Below are 13,775 nucleotides of genomic sequence, written 5' to 3'. Positions count from 1 at the left end.
CATTATAAAAACTATAAAGTTGGAGTGTAAATATTTTATTTTTGAAGGGACTAAATGCATAACTATTGTGAAAAAATAAAAAATTTAAATACTAAAATGAAATTTGTTTAAAACTTTGGGGGTGCCAAGCTACCCCAAAGCTTGCCGTAGGCCACCCCTGGATATATACAATATTACTCTATAAAATTTAATTACCTGATTAGCACAATCACTCTTGTTAATCAAAACTGCATGCCATCCAAATCATGACATTTGCTTTTATTTATAGCCTGGTTCCAGTGATGATCAATTATTTCTGTATATGTGTGTGTACATACATAGCAAGTGACTCAATCCCAGCCCAGGATTTCCCTAATTTGTCCACTGGGATTTGCTACGTACAAATATGGTCTCTTTTAAGAAACATGTCTAAACATCGAGTTGATGAGTAGCAGTGCAGTGATGGAGGAAAAATTTGTCTGCAGATTGCTGCAAGAAAATCGGAAACATCCAGACAAGCTTAGGGCTTGGCTTCCGCTTGGTAGCAGGACATTCTGGGCAGTATTTCCTGCTTGGAGGTCATGGGACTAAAATCTGCCAAGGTAGCAATGTATTGGATACCATGTCTTATCCTCAGATTTTTCTCAATTCTTGCCTCAAATTTATTAAACCTGATCCAGTTCTTAATCTGGCCTAATGTTCAAGTCATAGATTGAGTGGATTAACCATGAAAATTAAAATAAAGTTGTTTTAATTTTTTTTTATAAAGTTAAATTGGGTTTTCATCAGCTCAGTTGAATTTAAGTTTTTTTTTTTTTAAAAACCTGAAATGGGCAAGAGTTGGCCGGCTAAGTTCCGAGTCAGCCTTCCCGAGCTAAGTTTAATTATTGTATATATAAAAGAAATGAAAAAAAGAAGAAGAAGAAGAAGAAGCTTTTGGACTTGGAATTTGTTTATGGGCAAGTGCTGCTGCACATATTGCTTTCATTTCTGGGGCAATGTTCTTCGATCGTTCCATATCTCTAAAAATCTAGGCGCTTGGCAGCCTAAGATTCCAGAGCAGCTGTGAGCTTTAGTCATCTCAACAAAGGCAGAGATGATGTGTTGCCAAAATGTTCCCAAAATATTCACGTACCTTCTTATTAAGCACACTTCCCTCTTTTCTCTTATTTGAGATTAACCTTATCAAGCAATAAGCCTGCTCACATTGGTAATTTTTTTCATTAAACTTTTGCCGCCCCGGCGGGGCATTGATTTGGACTTCTGCTTTCTAAACTACATGTGTAGGGATAATTAATTAAAAGAGCACATTAATGCTTTATGCTACTACAGGGACCTAAATTAGCTTTAGTTGATTTTCAGTTTCAACTAAACTTTAGTTGATTGAAATGATTAAGCATGATTCCTGCTGTCGACATATATATATATATATATAAAAACACACACAAGTAGTCAAAATAAAGCACTGAAAAATCTTATCATGCAGAAAGGGGAAAAAAGGCTTTGACAGATAAGGGAGGGAACAAGCATCAAGTTCCTAGAGCTGGTATTAATTGCATAAATATTACACATCATAGAAAATCCAAGACTTGACATTAAAAACTTTTCCTGACCATCTCCAAGTTTAAAAAACGCTGAATATTTCCATGGTATCAGGTAAAATTCTCTTAAGTTAGCCTTTTAGAATATACTTTGTTAGGAGCAATTTGTTTTTTCCTATCCCAAGCATAACATATATTACATTAAGCCGCCCAACTTTTACCCATGCACATTTTTAGTGACTCGAGATGAAAAAAGTGGAATCAAAGTTCTTGTCAAACCCACCTTAATTATACAGGCATATATGCCCTAATGAGAGCATGTATATATACCTCAGACAATACATAGAAATAGAGAGGTTTCCAATCAAAATCTCCCTTCCTACTATTCTAGTACTTGTCTGTAATTGCTCCTTGCATGGCATGGCAAGTTCAACTAGTAATTATGTGGCACCGACAATCCACTACAAGCTAGCATAAGCCATCGATCATTCTAGGCTGGAATCGAAACCTTCGAAATTAAGAAACTTCCAACATGTAATTAAAAGGGCAAGTACTTCGAGACTCTTTAGCTACGATGATATATTGTCCCTAAACCAATCAACTCATTCTCTGGAATTTAACTCATCTTGCATTGTTTCACTCACTAACATATTAAAGTTTCATTCTTCCAAAATAAAATGTCTTTTTTATTATTTGATGATAGAAAATATTTTCAAATTAGTTTATACATTAATCAAAAAAATAAAACATGTTGAGATTGGAAACATGGTGTAGCCTACCTCAACAAAGTTCACCAATGCAAAAGGTTGGACATGGATGGAGATAGTTTTTTTTCTTTTTTCTTATTGGGTAAAAAAGGATGGATTTTTGTAGCAAGCTCGAGAACACCAGCTGTCAATATAACTTGTGAAAATCACTAAAGTAAGGGATGTCCATCCCTTTCATTTTTTATTTTTATAATAAAAGCTCACTTTTTTTTATTTGTTTCTTGACTTCTTAAAATATAATAGAAAAGTACATATTTTTATAAAAACATTCAAAAAATAAATCCAGCAGTAAATGTATAAAAAAAATAACATTTTTTTTTATTTTTTCTAATTATTATTAATTCTTTTTAACTGAGACTAATAAAAATATGACATATGTCGCTCCTTGCCTTTAAAAATAAAAATAAAATTAAGTTAACCATGAATAAAGGGGCTTTTACTGGCTAGCAAAACAAATTATAAAAACTAATTATCCAAAATAAAACCACAAGATGTCTTTATAAAAAAAAGCGAGACCACATGAGCCTCTTCTCTTATCAAGCCATAGTCGCACGGGATTCTGTGGTTTGGGCCAACTGAGACAGAATTACCTCTGTAAAAAAGATCACATGTAAAGCTGAAGCCCAAATAAAACGCATTGGTCTCTTTAGAAATTAGGTTGATTTGTAGAATCCAGCCCAGCTTATTTTTCTCAGGTGTTTTTCCTTTAACTAGCGGTCTCTTAAGAGAAGCCCACAAAATCACCGTTTTTATGCTAGTGACAGGAGCGAGGGAGAGAGAGAGGACCAGGTTAAGGCGTTGAACTCAACTGCTCAAGCGCACCGCAAGCTACTCTTTCTAGTCTTTTTTAACACACCAACGGCGGCTCTGTATTTCTCCGGTCAGGCTCCTCCGCTTCTTGGTTTTAGACAAGCTTGACACTTTTCTGTGCAACATTTTTAATACTTCGTGGCACAAGCTAAGAACTCCTTTTGGTGCAGCCATCTTCAGCTTGCTGCCACATCCTTGCCTATAACAGGATGGTGTAATTATACCTAAAACATTTTTTAATTAAAAATATTTTTTTAAAAAAAATAATAGGATGATAACATGATTTTGACCCGTCATGCTTGAATTAACCGGATCAATGTATTAACTCGGGTATTTGACTGGACTAGATTTTCTTTTGTTGAATCGATCCAGGTTCTGATTAGTTAGGTCTTGAATAAACCATCTTAACCGGTTAATTTTTGAAATAATGTCTCCATCCACCCAAGTTTTTCCAAATTGAATTGATGCCACTTCGTTAACATGATGTGATAAAAAAAAAATAGTGCTTGTTGAGATGCATAGCAGAATAGGACATCAAATAGCGAATGTCTCAATAATGGATAATATATTATACATCACCTACCCAGTAAAGAACTCCCGAGTGGTGCCCTAGGACTGATCTGGTCATGCGCAGATCTTTATTTTCTTCTAGTGCCGCACAACGTTTCTCTGGCCAGGAGTTCATTAAATAACGAAGAAAACTTGTAGTGTATTTGCCTCTCAAACAGACAAAATCATTTGAAAGGCACACCTGAAAAGAAAAACTAGACAGAAAATTCATACATTTACTGGGAAATGATAGTATAGCATGAAATTCAGAGGGGAGTAACTTGATTTTTTGAAGTTACATTATTGCATTGAAATTTGTTTCACGAGTTAATTAAGTTTAACATGCGGATTAGATCAATTAATTTGATTTTTATTAATTAAATTACGTTGTTTTATTTTTAAAATAAAAAACCTTTTATTTTTTTTATACAAATTCAAAATGATAGCGATTTGATAAAAAATTAATTTAAAATAAAACTCAATCAAACTCCAAGTTAAAATAATTACTAAATTAATCTACTAGATCGAGTGGGGTACTTCTATAATTATTAAAGGCAATCATACATCTAATTCTCCATTTTTCTTGAAAATGTAAAGGCTACGCAATAATATATTTTCCGTTGAAACAAATAAAAGTGAGGGTTGATGTCGGCAATTAAATTTGACTTTCATAGTATCTTTGTCCCGTATTGTGGACTTCCCCCATGGAAGTCACCTCCTGGCACTAGATATTTTTTTCTCGTTTTTTGGATAAGGGTAATGATTTTTCTGCTTACACAAAAATAACATAAAATAAAACAAAAATAAAAATATTCCGAAGGATTCAACGACGACGTCGTATTCTCGGCTCTCTCCAAGCTATCAAATGACCGCCATAAATAGATAAAGAAAAAACCCGTACCAGTCGTTCCAAGGAAAGAAAGCCAGCCGGAAAGAGCGAGCGAGAGAGTGATGCAATAAATATAATAATGACATTAGAACAAAATAATAATAATAATAATAATAATAAAAGACATCCTAAGTACCTTAACATTTTTCTCATTTTAAATTCTCCAACGAACAATTATTAGTCTTTTACTTTCTCTTTACTAAGTCTGTCTGATTCTGATCTCTACCAGACAACGAATCTTGATGCGCTGCAGAAAATCTCAACCATCGTTGACAAAATCACACACACCTACCAGAGATCCAACTCTCACAGCTTCATTAAACCCACCAAGGATCCGTATCCGTGCAAATTATGGCGCGAAAGTGATTAGTGAAGGAGCTGGAACTGTTCAAAACGGGAGAACTTCTTAGTGATGTTTGAGGGTCAATTTGGAAAGAAAATTGCTTTGTTTCTGCAGTGATTGAGTTGCTTTTGAGGGAGAATTTGAGCTTTGAGATTTTTTTTAATGTGAGCTCTGATGTGGCTTAGCGAATTGTGAAGGAAATTTTTTTCTTCTTTTTTGGACAAGGAAGATCGCATAAGACCAATAAAGGTAAGTCCTTTTTTAAATGTTCCCTTTTTGTAACTTTTGAATTATTCAAGTTTAGACTTTTTTCTCATGATTTTTCTGATAGTGTTATCGGCAAAGTAAAAATTTAATTGCTCAATTGCTTTGGCGTTTCTAGATAGAGAGTTAGAAACCCATCTTTCTTTGCTGGTGCTTTTGGACCGAAATGATAAGAAGTTGATTTTTTTTGGTGCATTGAATGCTTATCTTTGTAATTGATCTTTACCTGATATTGCGGTTATGCTATGTGCCCTTATTTTTTTGATGAAGACAGCCTCAATACTCACAAGTTGGGTTAAGATATAATGGCCCATTTTTGGCCTTTGAAGGAATCCCTGTAGTTGAGAATGTTTTTAGTGTTTTTTGAGCGACTCTGGTTGAATTGAATGAATGTATTGCAGGGAATGGCAACACCAGTTGAGCCACCAAATGGGGTTAGGAATCAGGGGAAGCATTACTATTCAATGTGGCAAACTTTGTTTGAGATCGATACAAAGTATGTGCCGATCAAGCCTATAGGTCGAGGGGCTTATGGTATTGTGTGCTCTTCTGTGAATAGAGAAACCACTGAGAAAGTTGCGATTAAAAAGATACACAACGCTTTTGAGAACCGTGTTGATGCGCTGAGAACTTTAAGGGAATTGAAGCTTCTTCGGCATCTTCTACATGAGAATGTGATTGGTTTGAAAGATGTGATGATGCCCATACAAAGGAGAAGCTTTAAGGATGTTTATTTGGTTTATGAACTCATGGATACAGATCTGCATCAAATTATCAAGTCTTCTCAAGCACTTACTAATGAGCACTGCCAGTACTTCCTATTTCAGGTATACAAGTACCGTCTAGTAGTGGAACACGTTTTTCTTGTAGTTTAGGTTAGAGGTTGAAAAAAAAAAGGGGTTAATAAATGCTTTACAGTCTATTATTATAGGTTTGTGGTATTACAAATCACTTGATGAATTTTTTTTCTAAAAAGCTTGAGTTACCTGGATTTGGGTAAAATTTGCATGCGATTATTTAATAGCTGCAGCAAATGTGGAGTTTTAAGAATTTTCTTTTATGGCCTCTCTCTTCATTATGCCTTGGCTTTGGCCTGTGGAAATTATCTCTGGTCAGATTTAAGCTTTGTATTTTACAACTGGGAAAGGGTATTAGTATGCTTCAATGCATGTTGTTCTTGGTTTAATATCTATCTGTCAACATCATAATTATCCTGCTTAGGTTATGGTTTAGCTTATGGAAGTAACAATTAACTCAGTGGTTAGATGTATGTTCACCTGTCGCAACTCAGTATAGAGTGTACTGGGTATTTCTTAACATTTCTTGAGTAGATGCTCTATGTGCTGTGTTTCCTTATTGCCCTTGTGATATTTCACTTAAATGAAGATTTGAATGCTATCCATAGTGCCAGTTTTAATTTTTAAGATATCAATCTTTGAATTTTCTTTGCCGCATACTTTAATCTTGTACAATTGATCGTTATTTTCAGGAGGCTTGCACTTTTAGGGCCTAGGTTCAAACGTTCAGGACCATAGGAGGTCCTACAATATCGTTTCATGTTTCTCATGGTATTATTATTTTGTTATATTTGGAGAAATCATTATTTTGTCTTGATAACTTTAAGAGGTGACCGCTTGTGTAGTTAGAGTCCTGTTCCTGCAGTAATGTCTGGCAGTAGAGTCCAAGGAATTTGATTTCATGCTGCAAAAATGTGGAATGTTTAAACATTAGCATTTCACTTTGTGTTTCGCCTTCAAAAGTTTTTTTCTACTTCTGGCTTGAATCACCACGCTTTTGAATTGTTAGTTTTTTACTGTTTAAATACCTCCCTATTCTTTAGGCTTTTGATTTTCATTTCACGGTGACATATTTTGTGGGCATTCAAATGGTTTGTTTTCTAGGGTCTTTTAGTCTTTATGATTCTCACTTCTCTATGCAGTTGCTTCGTGGTCTGAAATATCTTCACTCAGCAAATATTCTGCATCGTGACTTAAAGCCTGGGAACCTTCTCATTAATGCGAACTGTGAGCTAAAGATCTGTGATTTTGGGCTGGCACGTACTAGCAATGGCAAGAACCAATTCATGACTGAGTATGTTGTCACTCGATGGTATCGAGCTCCAGAGCTCCTTCTCTGCTGTGATAACTATGGGACATCAATTGATGTCTGGTCTGTAGGATGCATCTTTGCAGAGCTTCTTGGTCGGAAGCCTATCTTTCCTGGCACAGAATGTCTCAATCAGCTTAAACTTATCATCAGCATCCTTGGAAGTCAGAGGGAGGAGGATCTTGAATTTATTGATAACCCGAAGGCAAAGAAATATATCAAGTCACTTCCTTATTCTCCTGGGACTCCCCTTTCCCGCCTTTATCCTAATGCACATCCTTTGGCAATTGATCTGCTACAAAAAATGCTTGTTTTTGACCCATCAAAAAGGATTACTGTTACCGGAGCACTGGAACACCCTTACATGTCTCTGCTATATGATCCCAGCAGCAACCCTCCAGCACAGGTCCCAATTGATCTTGACATAGATGAGGAATTAGGGGAAGAGATGATACGAGAGATGATGTGGAAGGAGATGCTTCATTACCATCCTGAAGCCGCGGCAGTCAATGGCGAGGTGCGCTCCTAATCTTGTCTGTTAATTCTGCAGGCCTAAGAGGGTTATTTTGCTTAAACCGAGTTTTTGGTTTGTTGTACTAGCTCTTTTGTTTATGTTCTGTTTCCCTTGTTTTAATAATCTTGAAGAAGCACGCACAAGCCAGCCCCGCTGCCCTGGCATGATATGACTAATTTTTGTTTTAAGAACGTGCTTATGAGCTTGAGCTCTGAAAGGTAGGTGGCCCTTTCAGCTTGTATATAGGTGTGTCTTTGTACGATTCTGGGAAAACTTCATTTGTAAATTTAGTAACTGAAGGTAATTGTGACCTGGTTTCACGAGTGAGAAATCTCACTGCTAGTGCCGGGCAGTGAACAACTAATTCTAGCTCGCTTTTTATCCATGTAATAAGCAAACATATACGAGTAATAAGTTGGTGCGTGACAGCACCTCTTAACATCTTTTTCCTCCTGTCTGCATATTTACTTTTTGTACCACTTTTTTTTCTCAGTTATTGGCTTGAATTTTTATCTCTTTTATCGGTGCTCTCCTAGTGGAGGTCTCCTTTTGAGTCCCATTTTTATCAATGAAAGAAACCTCAAAAAAGGGCAAAAGGTGTGCTCGAATTGAAGGCGATGAGCAGGGGGTTCCATGACCCTTGTTTCAGGCCAGCTGGATGATTTAAGGCCCAATTCTTGAACCTGTTATTGGGCTTCTGTTGTTAGTCCGGCGGGTAGGAGTCGGACCTTTTCTTCCTCTCCTCTGGATCAAGGCCTCAAAGGTTCGATTTTTCAGGCCTGTTTTTTCGGAGAAGTTAGCCTCTGTATTCCCACTGCGATTCGGCTATTAGGGTCTTTTACGCAGATTCTAGATGGCATAAACACTTGCAATAGAACACCCTAGAAATGTATATCGCTTTAGTCATGTGAATTGTAAGACAGGCTTCAGTCCTACATGTTATTGGGTCATAAATTGAACATGTTAATCCTAATGACCCTGTTTTAGGTTTTTTTTATTTTTAAAACAAATCATGTTTTGAACGCCCGGTGAACTTTGAATTGATTTTTTTTTTTTAAATGGTCCAGTTCAGGAGTAGGACCGGTTGGATACTAGAGGTCAATTTGCCGGCCGGCGAGGTTTATTTACTGTGACTGGATTTTGTGGTTTCAAGGCTTCCAAATCAATGCATGTATAAAACCGCCTTTCATTTTAATACCTTTAAATCGGCATCACCAGCACTTTTTTTCACCTGCTTGGCACTGGTTTTGCTAAATGCCAGATTCACCAGCTGGGTACCTTTCAAGCTTCAACCATCCACCAAACGTCTTTTTGAGAGGGGCCATCTTTGTCGACCACTTAAATGAAAACTCATCTGAGACGCTGATGACTGATGAGATTTGGGGCGTGCCATGCCACAGTAAATAAACGCAATCATTCATCTATTGATCGGTTCGTGCGTGCTCAATCAGGAATTAAAAAAATAATAAAAATAAGTTTTTTATTAAAATTCAACTAAAAAATTATTGAGATATATACCGAAATTAGATAATTTACATGATTTTTAAAATTCAATAATCAAAGTGTATCTTTTATAAAATTTATAATACGCAATCCATATTTGATGTTTTTTTTATTATAGATTAAAATTAATTAGTCTTCAATTAATCAGGACTAAATCGCAGGATTTGAGTGCCAAATTAAAAGAACAAAAACTTTTACACAGTTCATCCACGATAATATATGATAAAATAAAAAATGGAACCAAGTACAGTAAAAAAAACCCACATAATTTAGAGTTATACTTAGTAAGCTGATTATTGTACGACCATGCTGTTAGCTTTATGTCATATTTAACACGCTATATTTATTCAAATGGTATGTAGAAGTTATAGGTGCCATGTGAGTGTGACCACCCTCAGCACCGAGCCACCGACTCTTGACTGTTATACTCACTGGCCACTCCAGTACCCATTTAAATGAACAGGGCTCGTACCAATTTAAATGCTAACTGCGGTAGCTTTTAATTATTGTTTCAGAATACAAGAGGAATAGAGTATTTCTTCCTGCACAGAAATTTATTCAAAAATATTAAAAAAATAAATTTATTTTATATTTATATTTATATTTTTTAAATTTAATATATTTCTGTCTTTTATATATTTGTTCCATCTTTTACCGTATATATTATCCAAATGCAACCTATAACATGGTTCTTTAAAATTTTGTCAAGAAATCTTATATACCGTGGGGATTTTCGAACGAATAACAACGGCATCTGTTGCAATCTCATCTCACTTTTTGGTCATTTATTATGTGTTTGAACGTGATTTATTTATTACAAAGTTTTCATGTTGCTAGTCTCTCTTCTTTTTTTTCTTTTTTTGTTAATTGTGGTTATTTAGGCCAGCTTACATGCATCTCGAATAATTCTTCGATATTCTAAAGTTAACAATCATGTAAACCTTCAATGGTTCTAAGATTTATAACACTTTAATTAGTGACGTTTAAAGAGTAAACTTGGATCTAATCAGTTATTAGTCTTTACTTAGTAAGGGAATGGATATTTATGTAATTTCAAATGGTGAGTTTTTTATAAATTATATTGGAGTTTTTCCCTCAAGCTAGTTAAAATATATATTTTTATTAGAATGAGGGCAGTTTAAATTTCTAACCATTTAGTCAATTTAGTCATTAGAGCTATAATATTATATTAAAAAATCCTTTTAACTAAAAAAAACTCTTTAAGTAAAACCAAGTAAATAGTTTATAGTATTATACAACACAATGTGAATGCAAATAATCGATAGATTTGGCAGAAAGAGATAAGCTTCTTGGATCACTGCCAAAAAAAATGCATATATATGTATAGTGGGTACGTTACGTACGTTCAAGTTTGTGGGATTCTTCGTCAGCTTCGGAAGCCTTTTCTGCTACCGTACATACAAATATATAATTTTACAGTAGACAATCACGCATGATTTGAGAGATAGAGCAGCCAATTTTGGATTAACTTTTTTAAAGCTTTCAAGATTTGATTGATAGATTGCCATTACAATGGAAAATGCATGAATCTTGAGTCATCGTTGAATTATTTCCTTTTTGTCTTCCACTGAAACTGTTTAAATGCTTGGAATGTGATTATTCTTGACAATATTAGTTTAAATTTAAATCTAACTCTCTCTTTTTCTTTTTTTTTAATATATATAAGCACGGGAGAGATACTACAAACTGAAATCAAATCATGATCTTGAATAAAATAACCAAACAGATAGAATTTGAAAACGTTGTTATCTTTTTTCTTTTTTTGAAATTGTATTTCAAATTTAAAATAGCGATGGAGGTTCCTTCACACCAAAATTAGGGTTTTAAAGTAATTTGACACAAAAACCTATACGTTACTTTTTCCTTGTATTTATATATTCTGTAAGAAATTTTAATTGAAACGTTGGGCAATTTTTTTTTTTTTTTTTTTAAGTAGCATCATAGAATATGGCTTTGGTCGGTCGGGGGCTTGTTGGTTGGTGTATCCATTTTGGGAGAGAACAATTTAAATTGGATATTTCCAATCGGAGAAGACAGATTAAAATACCATCTTCTTGCTTTAAGATGTTGGGTTAAAATCATATTTTACCAATAAAAAATATTAAATAAAAAATGTTGACATATATCAAGTCTTAATTTAAATTGAATATTTACACACATATATAAAGTTTATGTAATTATATTTATGAGTAGGAGAAAATTATATGAAATGGGTTCATCTAAACCGAAATTCTCTGATTAGTTCAAGGAGAGAATGTTCCAAATTAATTGTTCTCTTTAAAGTTTAGAGATTGCGTGAATAGGCAGGATTAATTAAGTTTAAGCAATGACGTGGCCAAAGGATAGCTTGTATATACATAAAAAAATGTATTTTTTATTTATTGATAAAGACTCTTCGAACCCATCGCAAACCTGATGAGTAAATTTTTTTTACTCCCAACCTGATGAACGCAATTAATATGAGGTGGGTATGGAGGAGGTATAGATAGCTAGCATGTTTAAATACGTTTCATAATTGCCATCCCCACCAACTAGGAGCTTTTCTCACTAAAATCTATTATGTACAAACATGAATATTAATTACACAAACAAGAAAATAAATAAATTTCTATAGCAAAATTATTTTTGATGCTCCTAGCTAGTCTTCAAAGTGAAGGCAAATTTCGCGAGGAATCAATATAGGTGCCGAGGAAACCCTAGCTAGTCATAGCTAGGGTGGGCACTACGTGCGTACACCAAACAAAGACAAAACATGGCAGCAGTTCCCATATCTTACTCTGATTTTGTGATGGTCACTTTAACACTGTTCTTCCATGTACAAGCAAGTTCTTGGGGAGGAAACGCTGTCTGCTTTTGAAGATATATGATGTGATTTTTTGAAAATTTGAAAGCCGTACGAGGATAAAGGTGGAAACTGATGGGGGCTTTTGCCATGCACGCTAAGGCTAAACTTAAAGCATCAAGATTCAAGAGTGTGTGGGTGTGCAAGATATTAAAATTGACGATAGGAAGGGACAGAAGAGTACTCGTGATCAAGACTTGCACTCTCCACAAACACAAATGCTTGGCCTAGCTTTTTAATTTTTATAATTTTGATGAATTTTTTTTAAACAATATCAATTCAGTTTTAGCGTTGGATTTGGAGTAAAATTGGTTCACTGGAGGGGATTAATCTAATCTCCCATATTACAGAAGGTGCTTCAACTCAAATAAAGGAAGTAAAAGGTCAAAAGAAATCGTAAGTTCAAAAGAATTGGGAAAAGTAAAAGCTGATAACACTTGTTTTTCAAGCCCCCTTTTGCAAAAGCTGAAATAAATTGTCACTGGTGTCTGGTGATCTGACCGGCTGGCCCTACCAAACCGACCATCATGGTTACAATTTCATGAGCTCCATCTCCTGCTCCCCAACCGCAGCATTCTTGGAATCAAAATAACTTTGAGGAAAACTAGGAAAAGTAAAGTGTAATAAATCTGACGTACGTAGAATTATGCATGGTATTTGGCGCATTTCACGGGCTGTCTGTCTTTTCTTTCTCCTTTAATTTAAACCACGAAATTTGTAGTTAATTTTGAACCATCACCAATTGAATGCAGATGATGTACATTGAATTCAACTCTAGAACCAGCAGCAACAATGAAGAAAAGATAGAGGCTGCTATATATTATTATGTGAGGGACATACAGACAAAAAAAGAGGAGGAGATAAAAGAAAGATGAGATAAGAATAAGTAGCACTGATGATAATGATAGAGAAAGAACAAAAGTATAATCACCAAAGGATTTTTGTGGGGCTGTTAAATATTCAACTGCCTGTTGATTTTTCATGCTGAAAAATGCTTCCAGAAGTTGGGATGTAACTTCGTGAATGAGTGAGCTAGGTATTCATGGAAATGGGAATATTCGTTTGGTACCACAAGATTCTAGCCACGTATAAGATGGTGGTCTACCTCAGAGCTATTGTCATGGGTCATGAGTGGGGCTGCTGTTAACTGGCAAACCCTTTTCTTGTGATGGGAAATTGGAGTTGTTTCCTGAAAATCGAGATTTGAGCAAGAAGGAGACTGTGCGCAGTAGTTCGGACATAAAAGGCTTCCGCCTAACCAATATCTATATAGAGTTTTCTTCATTTTTTTCTATTGAAGAAAAAAATCAAATTAATTAGTCTTCCAATTATCTATTGACTCTCAATATAGTTCCCAAACAAAAAGTTCTCTAAATATGCATTTTAGATGGAAAATATATTTTAAAAAAGTTATGGACTCATCCATGCATGTTGAAAATTAAGATATATGATGGACTCAATTGAGGAATTATGAAAAACAGGGGATTCAAACGAGGAAATTTCTAGTTTGGAGATCAATTGAAAAATAGATAGTTTGGGGATCAGTTTTAGGTTTCCTCTTACTCGAATTACACATGAGCAAAATAAGCAGTAGAAAAGGAAATTTCCTCAGTGGAGGCAAAAGCTCTGTCAATCTCCATACTTGAT

At 34.9% G+C, this 13,775-nt stretch overlaps 1 protein-coding gene across 1 annotated transcript; it reads left to right on the top strand.

The window, feature by feature from the left end:
• Nucleotides 1-4,561: 4,561 nt before the first annotated feature.
• Nucleotides 4,562-8,206, top strand: LOC7471936 (mitogen-activated protein kinase homolog NTF3). Its single transcript, XM_002301981.4, has 3 exons — nucleotides 4,562-5,127; nucleotides 5,544-5,969; nucleotides 7,082-8,206. Exons 2-3 carry the CDS (start codon nucleotides 5,547-5,549, stop codon nucleotides 7,775-7,777), a joined length of 1,119 nt encoding a protein of 372 aa, XP_002302017.2. The 5' UTR covers nucleotides 4,562-5,127; nucleotides 5,544-5,546; the 3' UTR covers nucleotides 7,778-8,206.
• The last annotated feature ends 5,569 nt before the right edge of the window (nucleotides 8,207-13,775 follow it).

The sequence above is a fragment of the Populus trichocarpa genome, chromosome 2 (genome assembly GCF_000002775.5).
Source record: "Populus trichocarpa isolate Nisqually-1 chromosome 2, P.trichocarpa_v4.1, whole genome shotgun sequence".
NCBI lineage: Eukaryota > Viridiplantae > Streptophyta > Magnoliopsida > Malpighiales > Salicaceae > Populus > Populus trichocarpa.
The sequence above is the reverse complement of the archived record's forward strand: the minus strand, read 5'-3'. Positions and strand labels throughout refer to the sequence as shown.